At 44.9% G+C, this 25,057-nt stretch overlaps 2 protein-coding genes across 6 annotated transcripts in view; one reads left to right on the top strand and one right to left on the bottom strand.

The window, feature by feature from the left end:
* Positions 1-1,998: 1,998 nt before the first annotated feature.
* Positions 1,999-3,367, top strand: tnfb (tumor necrosis factor b (TNF superfamily, member 2)). The gene is made up of 4 exons (XM_028980188.1): positions 1,999-2,225; positions 2,325-2,394; positions 2,499-2,558; positions 2,675-3,367. Exons 1-4 carry the CDS (start codon positions 2,061-2,063, stop codon positions 3,100-3,102), a joined length of 723 nt encoding a protein of 240 aa, XP_028836021.1. The 5' UTR covers positions 1,999-2,060; the 3' UTR covers positions 3,103-3,367.
* A 627-nt stretch (positions 3,368-3,994) lies between these two features.
* Positions 3,995-25,057, bottom strand: part of gabbr1a (gamma-aminobutyric acid (GABA) B receptor, 1a) — a 32,906-nt gene continuing 11,843 nt past the window's right edge. Inside the window, exons 8-24 of one of the 5 annotated variants that reach the window (XM_028979479.1) lie at positions 21,236-21,370; positions 19,105-19,275; positions 18,587-18,688; positions 17,972-18,037; positions 17,279-17,470; positions 16,872-17,117; positions 15,712-15,775; positions 15,104-15,181; positions 12,924-13,074; positions 12,318-12,477; positions 11,923-12,039; positions 10,261-10,371; positions 9,850-9,943; positions 9,121-9,248; positions 7,603-7,731; positions 7,032-7,175; positions 3,995-5,494 (exon numbers count right to left, since the gene is read on the bottom strand). In XM_028979479.1, coding sequence (XP_028835312.1) covers positions 5,207-5,494; positions 7,032-7,175; positions 7,603-7,731; positions 9,121-9,248; positions 9,850-9,943; positions 10,261-10,371; positions 11,923-12,039; positions 12,318-12,477; positions 12,924-13,074; positions 15,104-15,181; positions 15,712-15,775; positions 16,872-17,117; positions 17,279-17,470; positions 17,972-18,037; positions 18,587-18,688; positions 19,105-19,275; positions 21,236-21,370 — 2,376 coding nt within the window. In that variant the 3' untranslated portion in view covers positions 3,995-5,206. Of the gene's footprint in view, positions 5,495-7,031; positions 7,732-9,120; positions 9,944-10,260; positions 10,372-11,922; positions 12,040-12,317; positions 12,478-12,923; positions 13,075-15,103; positions 15,182-15,711; positions 15,776-16,871; positions 17,118-17,278; positions 17,471-17,971; positions 18,038-18,586; positions 18,689-19,104; positions 19,276-21,235; positions 21,371-25,057 lie in introns of those variants that run through there. The other 4 variants (XM_028979480.1, XM_028979482.1, XM_028979483.1 and 1 more) reach the window with 4 other exon arrangements.

Genomic DNA, 25,057 nt, shown 5'->3' with positions numbered 1-25,057 from the left:
TTTACAGGCCTGTCAACCCACATACACATCCTGCCATGAGCTGTGGCAGGATGTGTTTGTGCCGCAGGTTTTGACTTTTTCAAACAGACATCACATTGTATGTGTGCTTTGCTCCTGAACTTTAGAACTGCCCTTTAATGTAACTGCACGTGTTAGATTTCGCACCAAACCATATAATTCTGCAACACAATAAACAATTAATGTCATTAAAACTTTACAAGAGGGCTAAAACTAAAGATTGCCATATTGTGATATAAATTTGTGTTTAAAAACATTTCTTTAAACACATGGTCACCAAACACTCTTTTGGTACCAATTGGTCCTGTATGTTCAGTGTTAAGCAATTTGAAATTTGTTTAATAACTATTCTATTCATATCAAGGTCAAAAATATTAATTTGATTTGTTCATGGAATGCTCATGGAAATCCTAACCTGATGGAAACCTGTGCTATCAGGGAAGCACCAACAAAGGAAAAATGTTTAATGAATAACCTATATGCCTACATACCAGTGAGTCTCTCTTTTATCATTTATCACAAAAAAAACCTACTGGCCTACTGAGTCATAACTACCTCAAAGTAAATTACCATACAAAAATAGTAATATTATTAATTCAATGGCAGCAGTTGAGATAATGTTTTTTTAGTCATTTTGGGATTTCCAAACACAACCTTGCATTTGTTTTAACTGCCCTCATGGTCAAATATATCTTCCTCTGCATCTGTCTCTGAATTGCAGTGATAATGTTAAAGTGAAGCATAGGCGCGTGTCAAAAATAGAATGAGATGAGATAGCGACCTATGACCCACAATTGATCTCAAATTATGTTAATAGTGCCTCACTGCATGGTTTCCTTAGCTTTTATCATAATTTCTCATTGATCTGATTTTAACACATTAAAAATAATCTGGCAAGAAAACAAATTAAGCACTCTAGAGAAAGTGCCAAAGAAAAAGGAAAGTGAAAGACAGAAACCACTCCAGGAGAACAGAATTTCAAAAAGCACAAAAAGTATTCCCTCTGTAAAACTTTCTTTTTAGTTTTCCCTTTTTTATTTTCAATAACTAAGCAATGACCCAACGTTGTCATGATGTTTAGTCTAGGAGTGCAAGAACCGGAATATCTACCACCTCTATTACAGTGATGTCATCCAGCTACTTTTTTTCTTTTTGCCAGTGATTGCCATTGCGTGTAATGTCATTGCGTGTAATGTCATTGCGTGTAAAATCATTGCGTGTAACGTGTCGGATGAGGGACTCCATCCATAGCATAATAGCTGGGAGTTTTTTTTTGCTCTTCCCTCCCAGGCAACCAGATAGTCAGGTCCAGGAACATCTGAGAGACCCGTGTGCACAGTTTGGGCCTGAAGTCAGCTCATTAACCTCAAGGCTGTCGGGCAGTCCCGTGCACCTTCCTGCCTGGTATCTACATGGAGGATGGAGAAGTGAAATGTTTCGAGACAATTCCATCAAGGGACCATCCAGCAAAAACTGGAAAGCAGCTTGTGGTTTGCCTCACATAGGCCGTGCTCTGATAAACTCAGGAACTTTAAAAAAAAAAATCTATTTACACTGATTCCTGCTGAAAAGAGACAAGATTGCAAATCTCAGTTTCCTTCTCAAATTCTATTTAATTCTAGTTATGCATGATTTTCTACCACCCAACAGGGTATTATATCATTGATTATACTTATTTAATTAATTAACAATTTGGGGTAATTGTTCAACCTTCTGTGGTCCACGAGGAATAAACTATTATTGTTATAAATTATAAGCATCAAGGAAACGGGATTGGTAAGAAACAAAGATGAGTGCGTGTCAAGGCAGAACGGGTGTGTGTGTGTCTGTGTTTAAGAGAGAGCAAGTGAAGTAGTAGAAACACAACAAAAGTTCTCCACACTCTGAAACCACCTCCCATCTCTAAATAGCTGCTTGCGTGACATCACCGGACTTCCCCTCAGGCAGCGGCTTAAAAGAACAACTTCTGCAGCTGCATCACATCCTACAGCAGAACCTCCTGGAAGGAACTAAGACTTTGCTTCTGAAGACCAACGGCCGTGATGGTTGAGTACAAAATGACACCGCTGGATGTGGAGACTGGCCTGCGGCAGGCGACCCAGGTGGCGGTGCTGAGAGAAAAGAGATCTTGCAGCTGGGTGTGGAAGGTGGTGGTCATGGTCCTTCTCGCTGCTGTGTGCTCCTTGTTCCTCGCCTGGTACATGCAGGTGAGGCTTCTCAGTACATTAAGCTGCTCTAACCTATTATTCTTAATAAAGCTTGCATTGATGGCTTGTGACTAACTTGTCTTGATTCTGCTTTTGTAGCAGAGGCAGGAAGGGGAACATGGACAGAATCAAAGGTGGAAAGAAGAACTGGAAGACCTCACACACAGAGGTGCGTGTTTGATGAAAGTAGTTTAGAGAAGAACGATGAATAGGGCATTCATTATGGTGTCATAATAAGGCCTTTTTGAATGACCCATGCCCTTCTGGTTTTAGAGCACAAGCAGTCGCTGAAACAGATCGCTGGGAAAGCAAATGCCGCCATGCATTTGGAAGGTAAGGTATCCGAAATTCTCCAAAACAAACTCCACACATGTTGCAATTCTAAATAGTATTTTCCAGCAGAGTTCTGCTTGCACACACGTTTCTTACCCTTTTGTTCCCACTGATAGGTCACAAAGAGGGTGAATCCTTGGAGTGGAAGAGCGGAATCAACAATGCTTTCTACCAGGGCGGCCTCAGCCTGAAAGAGAACAAGATCATCATTCCAGAAACAGGCATCTACTTCATCTACAGCCAGGCCTCGTTTGCCGTGAGGTGCTCCAAAGCGGCTGTCCAGGAGAACCCCACTCTCGTGCACACCATCCGGCGCTTCTCCAACATGATTGGAGAGCCCACCACCCTCCTGAGTGGTGACAGGTCGGCCTGCCTTGCGCTCTCGGAGTCGAAGGTGGATGACGGCCAGCGCTCGTACAGCGGCATTTACCTTGGGGCCGTCTTTCAGCTGCAGCAAGGAGATGAGCTGTGGACGGAGAGCATCGGCCTGGAGAGTCTAGAAGACGACCACGGCAAGACCTTCTTTGGAGTCTTTGCCTTGTGAAGGGAAATAAGCGCTAGACATTAGACCAGAACTAAGTCAATGTTTTATATTAAAACGACAACGTTGTCCTCAGGCCTGCTACAGGACATCTTTACTGGACTGTGAAGATTCATATGATGCAGTTTATAACTGTTCGTTAACATTTTTGTACCTTTTGTACAAAATTATGCTGAAATCTTCTTGAAATTTTAGAACCACTACAAATGTTGTGCTATTCAGACTAAATAGTGCTGATATAAGACTTATTTCTAGTCATAAACATTATGTATATGCATTTGATGTATTTATTTATTTTGTTCTTATTTATTTGTTTACTGAAATATTTATTTGGTATTGATGTAGTATTTAATGAAAGTGTTGTAATGCTCAGTAATTTATTACGTAATAAAACACTCCCGGCGACGTGGGAACTCATTTCAGCCTTTAATCGCGTGGTGATGCAAACCGGGATTATTACACGGCGGGAAGTTCGCGCCAGTTCCTGCCGCCGCGCCCTCTGCAACGTCTGGGCGTGATGACGTCACAGAAAATGCACGCTGGGGTTTTCCCGGATACCTCAGACGCCTCCGGCCCCGGCTTACTACTGACCCACTCGTTTCGTCGGCTTTTTCATCAAAATAAAAACCCACGCTGGTCATTACTTATGTATCCTCTACTTTAAAACAATGACGAGAGTAATAATTGCCACTTTGTGCCGATTGAACAGTAGACTATTGTTCAGTCGAACTAGCTTCCTGCAACTATAATGATTCATGAGCAAGCCTTTTATTAATATTAAGTGTAATCTTTTTCTTGTTTTTTTTTTTTTTTTGGTTTTGTTTCAGGTGTTCCCAGACACTGGAGCAAAATAAACCAGCCGAGACATCAACAAAAAGAAAGAAACACACAAGAGTGAATTTTTTTAAATTTAATGTCCATTATTTCTATGTTTTTTTTTCCTCTTTGCATATAACCTCAAATATAGTAAGATATTTTCGATATACAGCAGTGATAACAAAACCACCTGGAAATGTGTGGTATGTGCTTGTTTTCCAGTAGCATGTGTGTAGGGGGTAAACTTTAAAAGTGTACATGAAACGTGAGATGAACAGTCCATTCGTAAATGCATACCTGAGCTATATTGCTAAATGGGGCACTCGACATACAAAAAAGTAATAATAATAATGAGGCTTTAAAACAAACCCAGATGCGTACACGAACAACTAAGTGAATAAATAAATGTGAATTTATGTACATTTATTGACATTAGTTTTCAGTGATGGAACTGCTTTATTCTTACATCACTTCAGCCCCTCCCGCTATGTAGTATTTGTGTCATTTATGAGCATATTTTACAAAAAAAGTGTACATTGGAAGTCAAAACATCTCTCGCTTTTCATCGTCAAATCCACTGTATATACATTTTATAAGAATCCTACTGTAAACAAGATGAAATAAGATTAGGAGTGTGCAATTGTTTCCAGCAGGTGGCGCTCACGTAATAAGACCGTGTAAAGATCTGTGCAGGACAAATGATTGTCTCCATTTGGACCAACACAGACGTGTGGACCCTCCGCGTTACAAAAACAACTAAACTGTAAAAAGAAATGGTTTTGGGAACTTCAAATGTTTCCAAAAGTACCTATAGCTTTTTATTCCCCTTAAATAATAACGATCCTGTTTCCAAAGGTTTATCATAAACCGTGATTGTTCTTTACGTTTCTCGTTGTTGTTTTTTAACAGTGTACATTTCCTCCATTACTATCTTCTGTTGATAGCCACCACAGTCACACAAGTGGTAAAACCTGGTGCAAATGCAGCACACTGTCAGTGCGTACAGGGGTGGACTGCTGACACTTGTGAGTTCCGTGCTATGTACAGTCTAACAGCATGTGCTAGCTCCGGATCTGTTGCATTGTCCAATAGAAGTACATAGTGCAAATGTGATCCCCTGGGATGTCACCATTGTCGAACAATCGTTTCTACAGTGGATGAGGGATCGGACGGTGAGAGAAAAAAAAAAACACGAAGGGAGTGCGGAGGTTCGCCACACAGACTCAATGACGCTACATGAAAGATGTATTGCACCTGGCCCTGGCGCCGCAGCCTCGGGAGTCTCCGGCTGTCACTTGTAGAGCAGCGGCAGGCGACTGTTGTGGCAGTGGTTCCGGCTGAGCTTGCTGTCGGGCTGGTAGAGGTTGGAGGAGTTGGAGAACGAGGGCGGGATGGAGGAGGACAGCTTGTCGGCGGGCGAGTAGCCTGGAGGCTGCGACAGCTGTTTGGGCTCGGCCTGGGAGGGGGGAGGCTGCTGCGGCCCAGTATGGTTCTGAGTCTGGCCAGACGGGCGGCGTCGCGAGCGGAGCGCCTGCCGCTCGGCTAACTGGCTGCGCAGCTCCGACACGCGCTCCTCTTTCTGAAAGTGAAATGATTGTCATTGTGAAACGCTGCAGCACGGCACACGGCGACACAACAAAAAGCGTCCCGGGGAGCAGTGTGTGGGGACGGTGCTTTGCTTGGTGCCACCTTTGGCGGATTTGATCCGGCAACCTTCCTTAACCACTAGGCCACCACTGCCTCAAAACTTGGATTGTGTTGGCCCGGAATCGAACCCAGGTCAACTGCTTGGAGGGCAGCTACGCTCACCACTAGACCACCAACACACACGGTTACAACGTGCAACTGTGATTTTAACCTGAGTGAGCAGTGGGCAGCCATGACAGGCGCCCGGGGAGCAGCGTGTGGGGACGGTGCTTTGCTTGGTGCCACCTTTGGCAGATTTGAGCCGGCAACCTTCCTTAACCACTAGGCCACCACTGCCTCAAAACTTGGATTGTGTTGGCCCGGAATCGAACCCAGGTCAACTGCTTGGAGGGCAGCTACGCTCACCACTAGACCACCAACACACACGGTTACAACGTGCAACTCTGCTTTTAACCATCACCCTGAGTGAGCAGTGGGCAGCCATGACAGGCGCCCGGGGAGCAGCGTGTGGGGACGGTGCTTTGCTCGGTGGCACCTTGGCGGTTCGGGATCCGATTATGGGGCCGCGTCCTTACCCGCTAGGCCACCACTGCCCCAACCACTGCGGATGTGGGGGTAAAGCAGGGAGTCAAAGTAAAATCACGCTTCTGGGAGAAAAGCTTTAGCATTCGTTCTGGTTTTTGCACCTTACCTTTCTCATATAAATACTGACTGAACGTTGTGTGCACATTTTTATTGATAGCGCAATTCATTTAAAGTAAATGAAAGTGATCGATAGCGAAATGAAAACGTCTGAGCACACAAATTAGGCACCGAAAGAATCTAATCAAAAAGGGTTTACAAGCTGTGATACTTGCTGAAAATAGTTGTTCCCAAAATGATAAGCAATGAATGCCGATTACACCAAATGTTCACACGTTGCCATTATTATTTTTTTTTTTTGCAAGGCGACCAATGCATGACCAGGTAACAGGATTTAAAAAATCCTGCATTATTTTTAAACTGCTGCTTAGAGCGGCGGGATGTGTTAAGCATGTGTAGATAAATAGATAAAACACACAAGATCTGAAGTAGCAATGCTAGCTTTTGGTAGGTGCGTAATTATTTCTGTCAGCCAGAACATGGTTTCTAATGATGCTTGCGCACGTGGCGTGTTGATGGGCGGGGTTTAAATCCGGAAGCTGTCAATCATTGGGCTCCTCCCATTTAAAAAAAATCATGTGTTGTGGATGACAGATAGAATTACGTGGCAACAAAATGACCCACTTCTTCACGAGACAGATGGCCACCAAGTGGATCGTTCTTGTTTTACCCCTGTATTTATGAAAATCCTAAATGAATGAATGCCTTTCGGTGAATAGTTCATCTTATGCCCACTGCTGCCAACAAATTAAAAGCAAGGGCAAGTAAAACTTTGCATGGCTCATCATAGACTGACAGACGGTTGCGTCTGGAGAGGGAACGCTCACCTGTTGTATGATCTTCTGCAGCTCTCGGTTCTCGCGCTCCAGCTGACGGGACTTCTCCTCATCGTTGTTGTTGGTGGACGAGGCGGTCTTCAGCGTGTCCTGCTGCTCCGACTGCCACTCGCCCCGCGTGATCAGGCGGCGAATCTGTGCACACAGCCAACGCGTTAGCGGCTCAGTGGGGCAACCTGAGAGAGCGAAGGCGCAGCGTCTTTTGAGCCCTGCTGGTTTTGTTACCGTGGCAGGAATCCTTCATGGAAGCCATTTGATTCTGCACTCCGTGGAAAAATGGCAAAGCGGGGCCTTTGTGAGCTGTGGCACGCTGGTCTCTTCATTTCCAGCCAACATCACAGGTTATAATAAGGCTGATTTCAGTTTGTTTTTGAGATAATAATAATGTGGATGTAACCAGATTGTAATGCTATGACAAACACCTCAGAGAATGCAAGCGATTAAGCTCTCTTCCTCATCTTGATCCGAAAAGAAAGGCCTCTACTTAGCAAAAATAGCTGTTTATAGTAATTGGTCAATATACAAAATAATTTCATTATAAAGAGAAGGCAACTTTGCAAACCTTGGGTACAAACAGCACGACCAGAGTGATGTACACAGAGAAGATGATGGCCAGTGAGGCGAAGGCGAAAGATGCATTCTGCTGGGAAGACAGGATCATAGTGACAGGCGCTGTAATCATGCATAACACCTACAGAGAGAACAAGAGAGAGAGAGAGAGAGACGTGCCTTCATTAACCCACTTCTGGAAATAGGTGCTAGAGAAAAATGGAAACACTCTGTCGAGCTTCCTTTCAGAGGCTGATACGGAGCTGCAGGTATGCAGATGTGGGCGCCAGTTAAGGGTCACTTCCCACTCATTCGTTTGGTTGCCAGGTCAGGAGCCGAGCCAAGTACCAACAAATCATGCAAATGATCCTTCGCAGAGAAATTATTGCCACCATTAAAATGTTTGCCAATGAGTCAAGCATCGTCAAGAAACGAGAGAAATTACTGCCAGATTCCCACTGCATGCACCTTTTCTATAGCCTGCACTTACACTTACAGTCTTAAAGGGTTCTTGGCATCCTTTTCACACAGCGGCCCTCATTCTATATTCATAAGCGATACACTGTACGAGCGGTGCACTGTAATATTTTGAGATATTTTTTTCCACCCATCCATTTTTCCCTAACCCGCTTATCCGAGATCCAGGAGCTTATCCCGGCATGCTTTGTGCACTGAGTAAGAACATCTCCCAGAGAACGTGTCAGTCCGCCACTGGGGGAACACAAACTAAACCAATCACAACTGGGCCAATTTAGCAACGCTGGTTCTCTGAAAGTGAAAGTGATTGTTTTTGTCATTGTGACACATAGCATAGCGCAATGTGACACAATGAAACGTGTCTTCTGCATCTAACCCATCACCCTTGGTGAGCAGTGGGCAGCCCTGACAGGGTGTGGGGACGGTATTTTGATCAAGGGGACCTCAGTGGCGCCTTGGCAGGTCAGGAATTGAACCTGCAAGGTCACCACTGGTGAACCTGGGCCTGGCTGCGGAACTGCAGAAGAGCCAATCCTGCACTGACACCTACGCAGCGCTGGTGTCAAGGCAGACTCTCAACTAAGCATGTGTTTCTTGCAGCCGAAAGTGGACCAAGTCTTAACTTCCAAGCATCAACCAATCAGAGGCACTAACCAGTCTTGTGATGTCCATAAACACAACATGCTCACCACCAGATCAACATTTCAACATACCTACTAATTTATGGGTCTTTATTTTCACATTTTCAAATCAAATCTAAAAAAAAGTAACCAAAGCAAAAGCTTTAACAGTATTTCAACTTGTTTTTATTTCATGGAATATCCCAGTATGTACATTTAAAGTACCCAGCTATACAGTGCCATCTACAGGAGTGGAGGTTGTAATTGAACGCTGATTCTCATCTCTACTGACCTCCATAAAGTAAGTGTGTCCAAAATAAACCAAAAGTCCACTTGCTGTTATCTCGGTTCTTTACTGTTTTCATGTTAGTCAGGTCATGTGATCACTTTAAAAAAATTCATTTTGCATTCCCCAGTGAAACAGAGGCACTTACAGCCACATTGTAGATGGCCATGCCCACAGCTCGATGGTCATTAATCTTCTCAGTTGAGATTGACTTGGTTTCATAAGCCAGAAATATCCCCAAGAGTAAAAGCAGTCCTTTGTAGCCGTACACCACACCTGAAAGTAAAAAAATACCTAACGATATATTAATATGCATAACTGATAAATTATGAAAACCTGTCTAAAATATAATTATGCATACAGTTCTCTGGTCAAAGCATCTTAGATGAATGTGTTTTCCCCATGTCAGCTTTAAATATCACTTTGATTTCTGATCAGCACCATGCAACTGTGCTCGACCAAGTCGGATTGTGGAAAATGCACCCTGAGGGCTGGTGGGCTCTCATCTTCAGACTTGAAAGGTAAATAAGTGGACATACGTTGCTGGTGATAGTGCCACAGTTATGACAGAGCGAGAGTGGAAGTGGAAGGAATTTTCGTGTAAATTGAAGAAACTTCAGAGAGAATTCTGGAGCGATTGAGGGATGGGGGAGAGCAGGAGGGAGCGTGAGATAGAAGGAGGGTGGAAGGGGTGATATGGAATGGAGGGAAAAAAAGAGAGTGAGCAGGAGGAAGGAGATAAGGCTGCATGTTCGGGGAGAGGAGACAGTGGTGCTGAAAGAAAGAAAGAAATGGAAAGAATAAGAGACAGGGAGGGCGAGGGGGTAGAGAGAGGGAGGAGATAAGAGGAAGCTCAGGGGAAAGACGTTGGCGATACCCAGCCATGTGTTCATCTTCTTTGAGCTGCAGTGCTTCAGCTGCGGCTGAATCAGGACGTCCAGGTCTCCTTTTGGAGCTTCTGTGGTGAAGTTCTACAGCGAGGAAAAAAGCAGTTCTGTCTCTCAAGAACGGCTCAGAGCTTCTGTTCGACTAATTAATTTAGAAATCACATTTCCCAGAACCAAGGACCGAGTAAGGAAATTCTTATCATAAAAAAATTGATAAAAAAGTGCAAAAAACTGATTTGTATAGTCCAAATTAATGCATTTTACTGTATATTTTACAATATAAAGTACATTACCAAGTGAAACTGGATATTAGCAGATAAGAGATACTGTAATTGCAACAAAATGAAAGACGCAAACGATGGGTGAAAGATGGGTTTCAGATATCAGAAGCCTCACCGCACCTCGATAGTGATGAGTAGAGGGTCCACGATTTGCCAGATCATGAGGGACAGGACATCGATGGCCAGCAGGACTCCCACTGTGGCGTAGAGCTTCCACGGTTCCAGGTGCTGCTGGGATACAGAATCACTGCAAGTCAGTCCTGAGTCTCTCTTACAGCAATTACAACAGCAAAAAAACGAATTAAACACACATGTGCAGTTCATATAGAAACATTTATGTAGAAGTGTTGTGTCTTGTCGAATGTATTCAAACTAGATGCATAAAAATGCACAGTTTGTTAAGCCTTCAGTTCATCCATGTGTGTAAGGATATGGACCCATAATACCGTCCCCACACACTGCTCCCCGGGCACCTGTCATGGCTGCCCACTGCTCTCCAAGGGTGATGGTTAAATGCATAGGACACATTTCATTGTGTCATTGTGTGCTGTGCTGCAGTGTTTCACCATGAAAATCACTTCACTTTCATTCTTTCTTTCTAATGCAATCTGTAATAATAGCTTTTGGCTACCACAAGGGGGCGGAATAATATGTACAGTTTTTTTTACTTAGCACCCTTATTACTTATTTTTATGTTCACTATCAGCCAACTCTGGCACATACTTCTAAGTCGTTTTGCAGTTGAGAGTTTGTCTATTTTTATTAATCATATGGAACACATTTGTTGATAGAAGAGAATAACATTAGAATTGCATTCCTGCTTGATTTGCAAAACCCAAGTAATTTACTTCACATGGTCCCTTATTTGTATTTTTTTTTACTTTTTTTCTATATTCCCCTTGCTTTTTGAAACTGCGGCTCTGGTTTGTTTATTCGTGGACCCCTAACATAAAAGCAAGCAGTTCTTCCATGGTTGAGCATTACAAACATTCCAAAATCTTTAATGTAGCACAAGAGTTCTCCTGGGCAACAGACATGACACAAGCTCCCTGTGTGTTGGAATGTTTATTGGCCCCCTCTGGGCAGCCAGGCTGTTCAAATGAGACGGAACCAAGTGATGCTCAAGTGATGCTCGCAGTTACCCATCTTCCTCTGAAGTGTGAGAAATGGCTTAAACTGACTCACCCTCAACACATGTCTGACTAAGGAAAAAGGTACGGGCAAAAAAGTACTTCAGAAGCACTTGAGTACATTGCCCTTGCACGGACATCAAGAGAGTTGAAAGTCAACGCGATTCGTCTTGGAATGGCTCAAATCATAACGGCCCGGAAGGTCGGATTTCCGAGCAGGGCCTTTAATGCTCATCCATATTCATGCACATCCCACAGCTGCTCTAATCCCCCCCCTCCCGCTGCGATTGCCGCGCCCCATCTCACAGCGCTTCCCGTGCTTCAGGACGAGACGAGTCGGGGGCCAAACGCACGCATGTGCAGAGCACACTAGCCGCAGAAATAACGGGGGACGGAGACGTGTCGAAGCTGAAAAGCGGAACGGGGGCCAGAAAATAAAGCAGAGATGCATGACTAACAACGTGAGTCATATCTGCAAATGTGCCCGCGCGCGAGAGAAGGAGGCGAGACAGAATGGCGGAGATAAAGACAGAGAGGAGCAGGGCTCCCCCGTCTCGCTGCAGAAATGCAGGGCACTGCAGCGCGGCCGGGAGGAAAAAGGATTTGGTCAGCACATTGTCCCGCAGTTCCCCCGCCTGTCCCACGCGCTCACCTTCTTCTTCTCTTTCTTCTCGTCCTTCTTGGTGAAGAGCGTGTGAACCCACCAGATTTTGGTGAACATGCTCCCGTAAGCCAGGCTAAAGCCAAGCCCCAGCAACCAAAGGCGAAACTGGCGAGACAAGCGGGACGCTTTACACAGATATGCAGAACATATTAAAAGGCTTCAATTATAGATAAAGTGTTCATTAAAAATAAATGCACAGGTACAGAACTTTAAATAAGTGATGTGGGTTTAGTAAAAGAAATAAGGCCACATTGTCAAAAATGAACAACTGTGTGTTTGCTGAGGCTTAAGATACATATTCTCTTAATATCTGTATAATAGGAATAAAATGTAGAATTTTCTCGTATCAGGCCGCCCTCAGTGCCAGATAAAGTCAGAGTCACCTGGCACACAACGGGCACCGGCGAGGACCTGTTAGCGTCGTCCCCATCATCGTTCCCATGGTGGGGGCCGTCGATGCCCAGCGGGAAGACAGCGGCCAGGGCCAGCATGCAGCCGACGGCCGTCATGTTGTTCAAGTAGGGCTGTGAGTTCTGGATGTACCTGTGGGTGGCACAACAAAACAAAGACCATAATAACCAGCGTGGTATTTTACTGCGGCATCACAGTGTGCCAGTGGGTGGCCTACAAAAAAAGCAGCATGGAAAAGTGTGAGTGTGTGTGTGTGTGTGTGTGTATAAATACCTTACATTTTCCCTACAGCTCTGTAATGTAAATGAGACGCCTAAATTTTGTTACTGCGAACGCGTTCTTTTCCCTCTAATTATAAATAATGATTCATTCATTCACCATTTCCATTGCATCACACATTCTTCTGTCGTTCCCCAGGTGTTTTTTTTTTTGTTTTTTTTGGCATAGAAAGAGCCGGGAACTAATTATCTGGACGATCCCACGTGACTTTTCAGCCATGTAGACATTACACAGCAGAGATGTGACTGGCAGTGTGCTGACTGTGTGTACGGCACACGGCTAATGAGAAGGCCGCCCACCGCACGTTGCTGTTGTAGATGTTGAAGGTGAGACACACGATGCCCAGGAGGATTCCCAAGCTGGCGAACACCGAGACGGAAATGAAGAGGTTCTGAGACAGGAACCTGAACTCCCTGATCACCACCGTCTGGTCAGCCGGGGGTCCCGATCCTGCAGAGAAAAGAACGAGGACAGCTCACTAGCAAAACTTAAAAATCACATTTGGAATCAACCCTACAGAATTTTTTATGTTTTTATATGTAACAGCCGAGCTAAGCGCGCAAGGCAGTTTTCTTGTGCAAGGTGAAGCTGTTCGTTCGGCGTGCTTTAAACGCGGCCTTTTCTAATGACAGAGGTGGCCGAGTGAACTGTCGCCAGGGTGATGCAGATGCAGGTTGAAGCGGCCGAGTCGGGTCCGAGTTCTCGTGGTGTGACAGCGTCGGACTGCAGCTGCGCTGCTGCCGCAGATTCAGTTGGACTGAGACGGACAGTCTGGGGCATGCGGCTCGTCGTTATCCGCTGTGAGTGGCAGTTTAGGTCACACTGAGAACGAAGTAGGACCGTTGTGACATTGTGAAGCGCATGTGAGAATGTGTGTGTGTGTGTATACAGAGTATCGGACATCCTGAGGGTAACATCAGTATTCTGATATTTTGTTTTGGTACTTATTGTGTGTCTGACATTAAAGAGATTGATCATGTGACACCGTCGCCAAAGTGGCATGTGTGCTGCAGCAGTGTGTGTGTGTGTGTACTGTTCTGGCGGCTACCATGTTAGCACAGTTTATAAACCTTCGCCTGTCCTTGATCTGAGAATCAGGACAGAGTGTTGCCATGGCGACCGCGCTGCATAACAGTTGCCACAGCGATTGTGAGGACAGCCAGCCAGGAAAGTGGTTGTCAAGGACTACGGTGAAGAGCCGAGCGCGCGGACAGAAGGCAGGACGCCAGCTGCAGAGCTCCGCCCACTGGGAAAGTGCACTTCTCCGTGCTGATTTACATCACGCTCCGGCCCTCCAGAAATACCCGTCTATTTAAAGTGCCCCCCGCCCCGAGGCGCTGCCTCTGGCCCAATCTCCGAAAACAAGGGCAAGGGCATGGTAACGGGACCACAGCGTCCGCCCGAACAGTGTTCTGCACGGAAAACCAATCTGTTCCAGGTCGTTAGTGCCGGCGCGGTGTCACCCAACCACAGGCCGAACTGCCTCTTCTGTCGCGAAACACAGCTCGCCAAAGTCTCCCTAGTCACCGCCCCCCGGCCCCCAGCCAGAACCACTAGGGCAAATTGCACATCCTTGGAGGATTCGCCCACCCACCTCCTTCCCGAAAGCAGGGTTTCGCGAAAATGCCAGTGTGACCGATGTCCTTCTCCTCAGCGAAGAACACGGAGGATTCATTTGAGACCCAATCAGCGCCGCCTCAAGCGAAATGCCAGGGCGGCCACAGCTCTCAGGCGGACGGGGGGGAATATAAATCATTGCACTTTGGAAAAGTGGGCTAACGTGACTTTTTTTTCATGCTGAGTTAAATGACTTTTCAATGCACTTTGCAGCCTTTTTTAAAAAGGAGTTATGTGTGCAATCTGTCTATCCTCCAAATTGCTTGGTGCAATGCAAACACATTTGTTAATATAGCACACTGGCCACACAGGGGAAAAATCAAAGGGCTTTAAAACCACGAAAAATAAAAAAAAAGGGAAAATATAACAAGATTATATTGATTAAAGCAAATGACGGCCACTTCTGGGTTCCGGAATGAAACATGGAACCAGTGAAGGAAGCTTGTGTTGGTTTTCCAGGCAGAGCGTGCGATGTGTGTGTTCCCTGTGTGAGTGGTGCCTTTCCTTTTCCCGTTTCCACGTCCCCTTTTCCCAAAGCAGAGCCCTATATGTTGGTTTGTCCAGTTTAAAAAAATTAAATTGGTGGAAAAAAAAAATTGGGGGCAGTGTAATCAGAAGGTTGCCGGTTCAAATCCCGATCCGCCATGGTCCCTTGAGCAAAGCATCGTTCCCACACATTGGTCCCCGGGCGCCTGTCATGATGGGTTTAAATCAGAGGACACATTTCGTTGTCCTGCGGTGTATCACAATGACAATCACTTCACTTTCTCAAATAATCTGTGCTCTTCCATCAGGCTTCCATCATACAGTGACCACCAGTGTCCACTGTGGGGGATGAGCAAAAAAAGAAAATTACACTCACCTATCCACTTGTCATTGCCGTACCAGGAGAGATTTCCTTTGGTCATGTCGTAGTACCCAATCTTCTTATAGCTCCCACCTACAACATACAGTAGAACACAAATGTATTTTAATGTATTCTTATAGATTCTTATTCATTCATTTAAGAGCAGTTCAGTTTGTTGAAAATCACCTTTATCCCATTAGCAAACACCATTCCATGCACTTACTCATCTTAATTACCATATTAATAACATTTATTTATTGCGGTATAAAGAGGGATTCTATGTTGTGGCAATCCCTGGATATGAAGTGGTTAATCTGCACAAGAAATGACACAAGCTAGATATATGTATATGAGACATTTAGATGCGCTGCATAATGTCAGCCAGAGGCATGGAAAATCAGGCTAAAATGACTTATTCACTGACATTGAAAAAGATCAGCGTAGGCGCCTAGCCTTTGCCCAGAAACAGGCCTCATTAATTTATCATTGACAGAGGGCAGTTCTATTCGGAAAGCAGCAGTGACAGAAGCTCTTCCAACACAATGGCAAATTAAAGCCAATAAAGTAAGTGGAGCGCCCGACAATCGTGCTCTTCACACACTGCATCTGGGGCAGAAGCATACCTTGGAGCTGCTCGATAAGTGTCCAAGCCATTCTTGAGCCCTGAGCGTCAAACACGACGTGACCCTGTGAAAAAGAACAAGTTCAACAATAGCTCAAGCAGCTCAAAGCATTTCTGAAAAGGTCAAACAATATCGATATCAAAAAGATCAATCATTTAAAAAATGTATGTGTTGTCTAATAAGCACTGGTATATAAAGTACACAAACCAATTCCTTAAAAGATTCTTGAGGTAAAATATTACTCCCTTAAAACTTTCACTTGATCATTCTTTTTGGTGAAATGACTTTTACGTCACTTTTGGTACACAACATTATATATAAAGGAATTTATTTGGCTGATTTGGCTAATGAATTAATCATAAACACGTGACATTGAAGGCAAACTGTTTCCATTAGGTAGAACCAAGTGAACAGTGTAAATGTTGGTGCCGGTCCAAAAGCCCAGGTAAATGGGGAGGACTGCATCAGGAAGGGCATCTGGCGTAAAACCATACGCTGTGCGAATAAAGACAGGGAAAACCAAGTGGCTAGGAAATAAATTGCAAGGCTGTGGACTTGTTAAATTTGATCCATTCACAAGTAAAAATTTAGGCTGTCAATTAATTAAAAAAATGTTAATCGCACATTTTGCTATAAATTAATCATGACTATTTATAAGCCTTCCAGTAGTGTTTATTGTTGGTTAAGCAGGTCTGTTTTTGCAAGTGAGAAATAATGATTGGTTGCCACCCCTGTGCTCTTTGCACGTCAGACATGACGAAGTAAACTATGTTAACGAAAATCATTTATTTTAAGATAGTTATTTGAAATTAACCGCGGCAAAAAAATGTACAACAAAATTACTCTTACTTTGCTACTGTCCACTGATCACAGGAAAGCGTAATGGAATTTAAATGTTAACATTGTCTCATCTTTAAAATAAAAGAATATTCCTTAAAAGGCTTTTTTTAAAGACGACAACAAACCCATTTCAACTCATCTTACATGACGGTTACATGGATTCTTTTTTACTGGACTCTTGGGTTTGGTTTATTTTTAGACCTTGATCAACCCCTCACCCTGCATAATCCCAGCACACCAACAACGCAGTTTCCATAAATGGAGGTCATTGGCAGGGATGAAGGATTTTGTTTTATTATGGACTTCTTTCTCATACTCACAGAAACCCCTTCGAAAGAGCTGGTGTTAAGAGCGCGGTAGATCTCGGCCGTGATGTCATGATTGTTATAATTGAAGTCCTCCAGCCGACGGCCCTTGGTCTTCAGGGGCTCCACTGTCTTGTTCAGTGCCAGCGCCAGGGCCCAGACTGCATCGTAGGCCAGTGGAGCTTCTTGGAAGCCCCCGGTCTCCTCTGGGTTTTTCCCCCCAAGTCTGTTCATCAGTGCCCCCAGGAATTCTTGAGAGGTCTAGAAGAAGGACATTCAAGGGGTCACATTTTAAATGGATTCTACTGTCCTGTGGAGAAGTGGAATCCAATTTCAAGAAAAGTTTCAAACCAAAGACATTGATGAAGATGATTGACAAAGTTGACAGTCATGTTTCCAAAGGAAAAATGTGTCTTTCTCACCAGGTTTGATGCTCCACGGACTGTCTCAGGGTTGAGCATGACTATCTCGGTGGTGATGTGGCCCTCAACGGCCTCAGTCATGTTCTCCACGGTGCAGTTGATAGCTGGGTCTTTGATCTTGAACCAGTTGTCAGCATACCAGCCAATCAAAAACCACACATACTTCTTCCCATAAAGCTTCTCCTTAAATACCTGTTAGAGGAAAAGGGAGTCTTTCAGTGACAACTACCAAAGTAATAACTTTGTAAAATCATTTTTATTCTGTTATATTTGTGCCCGCCCAAGTCCGTACTGTACTGTACAGTGTGAGTAATTTCTGGTTATAACACTTTTTGTGTTGCAAGTTCATGTCATATTGGCTTCAGACAAAGGCATTTCTAAGGTATTATTAGTCAAAGCATATTTATAGGCAAAAGTCTTAACGAACATTTACATAAACCAAACCAAGCAGAGTAAAAACTAAACAGATCATACAGATGTCACCATGCAGAACCTGATGAATTAACCAACATGCATAAATGTAAAAATAAACCTTAAAATCTTCTTACTGTAAAACCTCATTAAAGAACCATAGCACGAATAGCAACAATGATTATTCTAAAAATGTTGAGATTAAAGAATCAAGGTCTCCTACATGTTGAGGAAGTATTAAACCCTTCCGTATGACGTGCCCTAGAAAGACCAGCCACTTACCTCACAGAATACTTTCCTGGCTTCTGTCTCATAGAAGAGCCCCACTATGATCCTGGCATCCTGACGCTATTATTAATAAAGTTTAATAAAGTTATTAATCTGTTAATATCCTTCAGAACCTGAATAAAGCTAATATTAACAGATGTGGATATATATACAGTCATAGATTTCAACACTTTGAATGTGAACAGCTGCTTTAAAATATTCAGAACTTGTTGAAAAAAACCACAGTCTAACAAAAAAAAACACAGTCTAACAATGAATCTTGGTTATAACAGTGTATTTTATATCACCTGTTTCAACAGGTGACTTATAGACATTAAAACTGTAACAAAATGTTGTGAATAAGACAACACAGTATCCAACATTGTAGGGTTTCTCCACCATGTTGTATCAAATGCATTTCAAATACTCCTCCTCTTCTGTCTTATCTATGAAAGGCTGTGAAAGCCAAAGGAAAACTTTTTTCCACGCCGAGGCCATGTTTGTCTTCAGGAGTGGTTTTCATGTGCAGTTAAGATCTCTGTTGGCTTGTTCATTGTCAGGGAGTGGAGCAGGATGCTGCAGAAGGGGTGCGTGGCTACACACAAAATCTTGTATTTTTCATCAAAGTACCTTGAGATTCTTGACAGCCACGGCAGGATCGGTGAGGAAGCTCTGCCGCACGCTTATCTCTATCCCAGCTTCCTTCACGCGCTGCTCCAAATCATCCAGGGTCTGAGGTGGGATAGAGGGAAATACGATGGAGTGCAAAGCGAGGGAGAAAAGCAGAACACGAAAACCAGGACAGGAGCAATAGAGAGAAGACAAAGAGGGGAGTCGAGAAGTGAGTCAGATGCAGATGAGAGCAGGGGAGTGGGAGAAAAGCAGGAAGAGGAAATTTGCGGGAATCTATAACCAGCGAGCTGAGCTGGCAACTGGGTGATGTACGACTGGGCCGATATTCCAACCGGCGCTGTGCAAATGTCCCAGATCAATTGAGCTGAGTAAACAAGTGCAGTCACCCGCCCCCCCACCCCCTTATCAGACCTGTTTCCTGCTCAAGGACTGAGAGGAGATTCATACCAGTAGCATGTTCTCTGCAGAACACAGCGGAAGAACGCAGGCGGCAGTATTAAAAAGGGGCGACTGACCGAAGTGAAGACCTCCGTCGTCTGCTGGATGGTGGCGATTTTGTTCCAGTTCCACTTCTGGAAGAGCTTGACGCGGGTGGGGTTGTGCAGCGTGGCGGAGGGGTGCGTGCGGAAGAAGGTGGGGAAGCGCTGGCGGTTGGAGAGCGCTGGCGAGCTGGAGCCATATGACAGCTGGGGATGAAAGAGAGTGGGAATAATGGCGGCAGCAGATGTTGTAGCACTTCACCGCAACTACATAAAGACGTATTTACCATCGTGCATTCAATAGGTAGAATTCCGTAGTCTTCAGAAAAATAACAATACAAAACAGTTCCGTCTCACTCAGCATACATTTGTTCCCGGAATAAAAAAAAAAAACACTAGTGTCTCTTAAAAAAAAGGAATTTTGTTTTTGTAATGTATGCAAAAAGGCAAAACGTTATCCCATAAGACCCAACAAAGAACTGACTGTAATAATGAAGATACTTTTCATAATTTGACCATATTTCTGTAATATTTCTGTAATAATGTGCCAACTTTAACTTTACAATGAATTAAGCATATATGATGATAGTGATTTGTACCGTTATCCGAAATGCACAAATTGAAATGGAACCCTATACAGTAGCACCGAAAAGCATCATAAATCGTGAGAACACCGGAAACCCAAACAAAACACGCAGTAAGCGGCTCTAATGTAAGCGTCCTGTTAACGTTGGTGGACCCGGAGCCAGCGCAACAGAGCCAGCAGTGGCCGGGAAGGAATGCATTTCCTGTTTGCCAGCAACCAACTCCACATCCAACCTAAAGAAACATCTGGAAGTAAATTCTTTTGTCCTAATCAGGAAGAGGGCCATTGAAAATGCTGCTTTTTTTCCTTGTGCAAGGCTACTTTTTATTTTAACTAAGGGATGAATATGTTGGTGACCATAACAGTAAATACTTTTCAATGCCATATTTTATGTTTGTCTAATACTCTACCACTTTTCAGCTTAATAAATAAAGAAACGGTTAAGGAAAAACAGGGATTTTTCATTATCTGTGATTGCTAAATTCATGTAGAGTAACTTAACGGAACTACATTTTGGGGCATGTATTCTGTAATCTGTAGTGGAATACATTTTAAAAGTAACCTTCCCAACAGCACATTTCACACCGATGATACGTAGCTGTGAATTTGTCCTACTAAACTCCATTTTCAATTGACTTGACTGTCATGCCTGAAGTAATATACTGCACATTTTTAGATACCATTATGGCACAGCATTATATTTTGAATAGCTCTGTGATTTTGCCCAGTATTTGAAGTCAACACCACATTAATTAATTAAGATCGAATGAATGTTTAATTGAGGTCTTTTTGTCCACCTCCTCGAATTTACGGAAAGGTCTAAGACCCTGGACTAAATATTTTAGCAGCAACCGAAATGTCTTCAGTCTGCTGGTGCAGGTATGAGCCTGACGGAATGATTCAACGCACTATGAGTGCATCGTGGGAAGAGCTGGCAGGAACATGCCTCCGCAGACAAACCTCTGAGAACACTGAAAGCAGGGGAAAAAAGGAAAGAAGACCTTCCCACACTAACACACTTCACCTCTGACTGCATGGGACCACTGCGCGCCAGGCCTCCTTTTAGTCTAGCAGGCGCTGCCAGAATGGCCTACAGGAACAACTGCATTTTCCTTTCATCCGAGGCCAAAAGCAGAGGCCTCTTTGTTTGGCTCATTATTACAGACGACCAGATGTAAGCTCTGTTTTCAAGTCTAAGGGTAGGCAAGTATAAAAACCGTAAAATCAAATAGACGCATAATATCTAGTCTATTCACCACTATTCCCGCCTCCAAACCCAGTTCAACAATCGTGTCAAAGATGGTTGCAAAACAGAAGAAATAATGAGTATATTTCATGTTTGCTGTAGCGATGTCCCATGAACCTTTGCACGTTTGTAATGCAACCCCAGTCAAAACCCCAGTCTCCCGGAAACTTCGCTCACTTTCTTCCTCGTTAAAAAGTTTAGGGAAACAAGTGACACCACAGCTAGAACGCAGCCACTGCCGTGTCATTTGTCAGCGGAGGCCGAACACAAAGGTTCCTGCATCCTGCAGGGTGCCTGACGGGCTTCTGTCACATTCGTCATCGGCCAACACCTACCACAATCAGGTTCCACATGCGCGCTGCTTCAGCCACCAGGGTGGACACGGAGCTGCAGCCCGGCATCAGCACAATCTTAATGGGCTCAGTGTAGAGCAGGTCGTACAGGAGCTTAGTGGCTTCGCCCGGGTCACACTGTTCCAGAGAAAAAGGGACAATGACAACAAATACCAGACAATTACTTTAAGCCATATTAAGTAGGGTGTTAAAATGAACCCGTCTCCTAAGAGGACACATTGTCACATTGTGGGATATTTTTTTTATGTAAGGCACCTGCAATAAATGCAGAAGAAATAGGTCCATCAATCGATATAAAAAAAAGAACCAATTGATCACAATTACAACCGATGCTTGCTACAGTGCTTAATTAACGCTATTACAGTGTGGGGAAAAGGCTCCAGCCAGAACAATATGCTCGCACGAACACGCTTCACATTCACATTGGATTGCGGGTCAGTTGCTTCACAATTTTTTGCGTTGCATTGTTATGATTGAAAAAAAAAAAAAAAAAGATTTTGAGTTGCCCCTCCCCGCACAGCAGACACGCCCGTGTCAATCGTCGGCGCATCATGTCCGGGTGGGTGTGCGGCGATAGAACACCGGCGCGAATGTCAAGGGATCGGATGCCTTGTTTCAAGAGCAAGAGCCTTTCAGAGGTCTTTCTCCTGAAAACGCTGTTTGACATTTATAGCATGCGGTGGAGCGGTCTCACCCGGTTAACACGCACACACCCGCCCCCACCTGTACGGACGCTGCTTCCTGGGGCATTTTCCACGGGGGACTGAACCTGTGAGTAGTGAATGGAGGCCGTGGGCAGAGGGCTGAGCGGAGGCCGAGTAGGGAACATCCGGACACATCATGTTCCCCGTCACACTCACACCGATCACCAATTCAGAGTCGCCGGCTCACCATGTGCGTGCCTTTGGACAGGTGTGAGGCCAGGATGTTGTTGCATGATGAATAATGTAATGACAGGAGAAATAACACAAACGTGAAATATGCTTACAGCTGTGAGTGCAGCTAACAGTCGGGCCAGTCGGGTCTAAACCACCCGCCCACAACCGGTGACACGTCTACTCTTCCTCCGGCCAATGAGCCCTGACACACGGCCACCAATCCAGCGAAGGCGAAGGGTGTCACCAGCCAGCCAGGAGAAAAATACACTGTGCTGACACGCGGTTTACGATCCACTCGTGCTGCGGTGTGACGAGGTTTCCTTCTGTCACTGTGTCGGTGACAGTCACGCTGCGCTTCTCGCCGACAGCGCCTGTGGCTGAAAATGTGAGCACAATTCATTCCAATTTCACATCTGAACTCGGCTGAACTGAGATGACATCCACAGATGCGATTTGGTTACGGAACTGCCAGTGGCGGAGAGCCGCGCGCTTCCCTCTGGGGGTTAACAGGGCCCGCATCTCCTCTCACACGCCATGCATCACTCTGCATCGCGCTTCAGACGCCATGTGCATCTTCACGATAACAGGGAAGCCACCTCTGAGTCGGATCTATTACTCCTGCCAACATAAACCGGCAAAAAGAACGAGTTTCTCAAAAACAACATAACGGCCCCTGAAAAAAAAACCTAAAAACCGCTGCGATCTTTTCAGGAGGAGAACAGAAGGCGTAGAAGAACTGAGAGCCTGAAGGAAGAGCACGAGCGTCTAAGCGGCAGGGCTGGCTGGCTGGCTGCAGCGTCCCACACAAAGCCCACGCTGCCACACGGGGAGGGGATCACGCTCCCGTAGATGTTTGGCTTTACTAGCGAACCGGACACCCATCCGCCGATGTCTGACAGGTATGAGGGCTGCTGTTGCTGCTGTAGGCGTGGCCGTGGGTGCTGTCCACCAATCAGGATTATTGAATGAAACCGCTAATAAACTACCCGATCTCGGCCACTGACATCCCCTGGGTGAAGAGAGCATTAGAAGCGCCGATGGGAGAGACGCTGGGCTACACCCGGGCGTGTGGCGTATTGACGGGAGGGGGTTTAAATCGTCCACGACGAGGAAGTGTCAGGATCCGGTCCGGAAGGGGTTACACCCGGACCGGAGTTTCACGTCCGTCCTGTGTACTGTTTCCTGATCGTGTTCACCTGTGTCTTATTCAATAAAGCTGCCCTGTTTGTGTCTGTTGTTACATGTTACCGAATGTGTCCCCCGTCCTGTTCATCACAGATTAAACCCATGTTTCGTGACGTCGTGCGAATGCGCCCTTCTTCATCCTCTACCATCCTGGGATGGTAGTAGCCTAGTGGGTAACACACTTGCCTATGAACCAGAAGACTACAGAGTCACAGGTTCAAATCCCACTTCCTACCATTGTGTCCCTGAGCAGGACACTTAACCCTAAATACTCCAGGGGAACCTGTCCCTGTAACTACTGATTGTAAGTCGCTCTGGATAAGAGCGTCTGATAAATGCCATAAATGTAAATGTAAATGTAATCCTCGAGTCTTGTCACCGTTTCGGTTCACCTGCCTCGCCGTGCCAAACGGCCGTGACAGGACGTACATCGCGTGAGGGCGGTCAATTCTTTTAAAACTTTGTTTACAAAAAAAAAACCCCATCGTTAAACTTTGTCTGTCTTCTGGGTGAAGACACGCTTGATGTGACGTCTCCCCTCAAAAACCTGCCCAGAGGTGTTAATCATGCAGCGCCATTATTACACATCGGAGGGATTTGCAGATTTATCGTTTGAGTTGCAGGCAGCGGGTGTGTTTGCATACCTGCGGCGTGGGACTCGGTTTGATATTTGAATATTATAATCCCTGCAGCTCAGGGTAACAGCTGCCAATTAAAACACAAGGAGCTGGGGGGTGGGGGGGGTGGGGGCTTCTGTCTCCGTCCCCGTCCCCCTCTCCCCCTCCACCTCTGTCTCCCTCCATCACACTTAATAATTGATCAAAGTTTGCGCTCCCGGCTTTGATATAACCATGGCAACAGACGGGAGAGGGTGCATATGGAGATCCCTGTAAACAGCCGCGGTAACACACCTCGAGATGAGATCTTCAGCCGCCGGCCTCCCACTCCAATTAGAACGAGGTTTCCATGATAAGGGGGTCTTACCGCGACTCATGTCTACCTCCCTCCATATACACTTGTCTTCTGGAGAACTTTTTACTGCCGATAATGAAATAAATAATCCTTTGTCGAAATGTGAGGTGTTCGAAGGGAGCGGCGCTGCATGTGATAATTGCCTGTTTGGCGAGGATTAGCTGAACGGGGCGCTTCTGCACCTCCAGCTCTTTGAGAACAAAATAAATAAAAAAACTTTTTGATGAATATGACTTCGGCGGGACTCTTCAGTGCCGCTTAAATTAAATATCAAGCACAGGTGTGAAGAGTCACCTGACTGAGGGGAGAATTCATAAATTAAAATTTAAATACAGTTTATGGGCTGAGCTGCTGAGATCTGGCTTCCTGCAGCTGATCTACACAACACACACACACACACACACACACACCTGTAACACGAGCTGCAAACTGATCTCAGAACAGCTGGAAACGCTTTCAGAACAACAGACAAATATCAGCCATGGAGACAGAAAAGAAAAGGAATCAAAGCAGAAATATATTCCACTGATGGAATCAATGCTGATCACTTCTGAGAAGAACCGAGAAGCAGAAAAACATTCAGCGTAAGGCAGTGAAAAAGAACTCACATTTTTGCCAGGTAATTTACAATTATTTTAAATGGACTGTTTGGTGCTGCTTAATATCATCATGGTGGACCCTTAATGAAGAATAATATGTGTAAAATGTTTCACATTTAAATAATAACTTCACAGAAGGCTGGATAGAGTTAGAAAGCTAAACAGTTCAC

This window comes from Denticeps clupeoides, chromosome 5 (assembly GCF_900700375.1).
Source record: "Denticeps clupeoides chromosome 5, fDenClu1.1, whole genome shotgun sequence".
Classification (NCBI taxonomy): Eukaryota; Metazoa; Chordata; class Actinopteri; order Clupeiformes; family Denticipitidae; genus Denticeps; species Denticeps clupeoides.
This window is presented reverse-complemented; position numbering and strand designations above follow the sequence as displayed.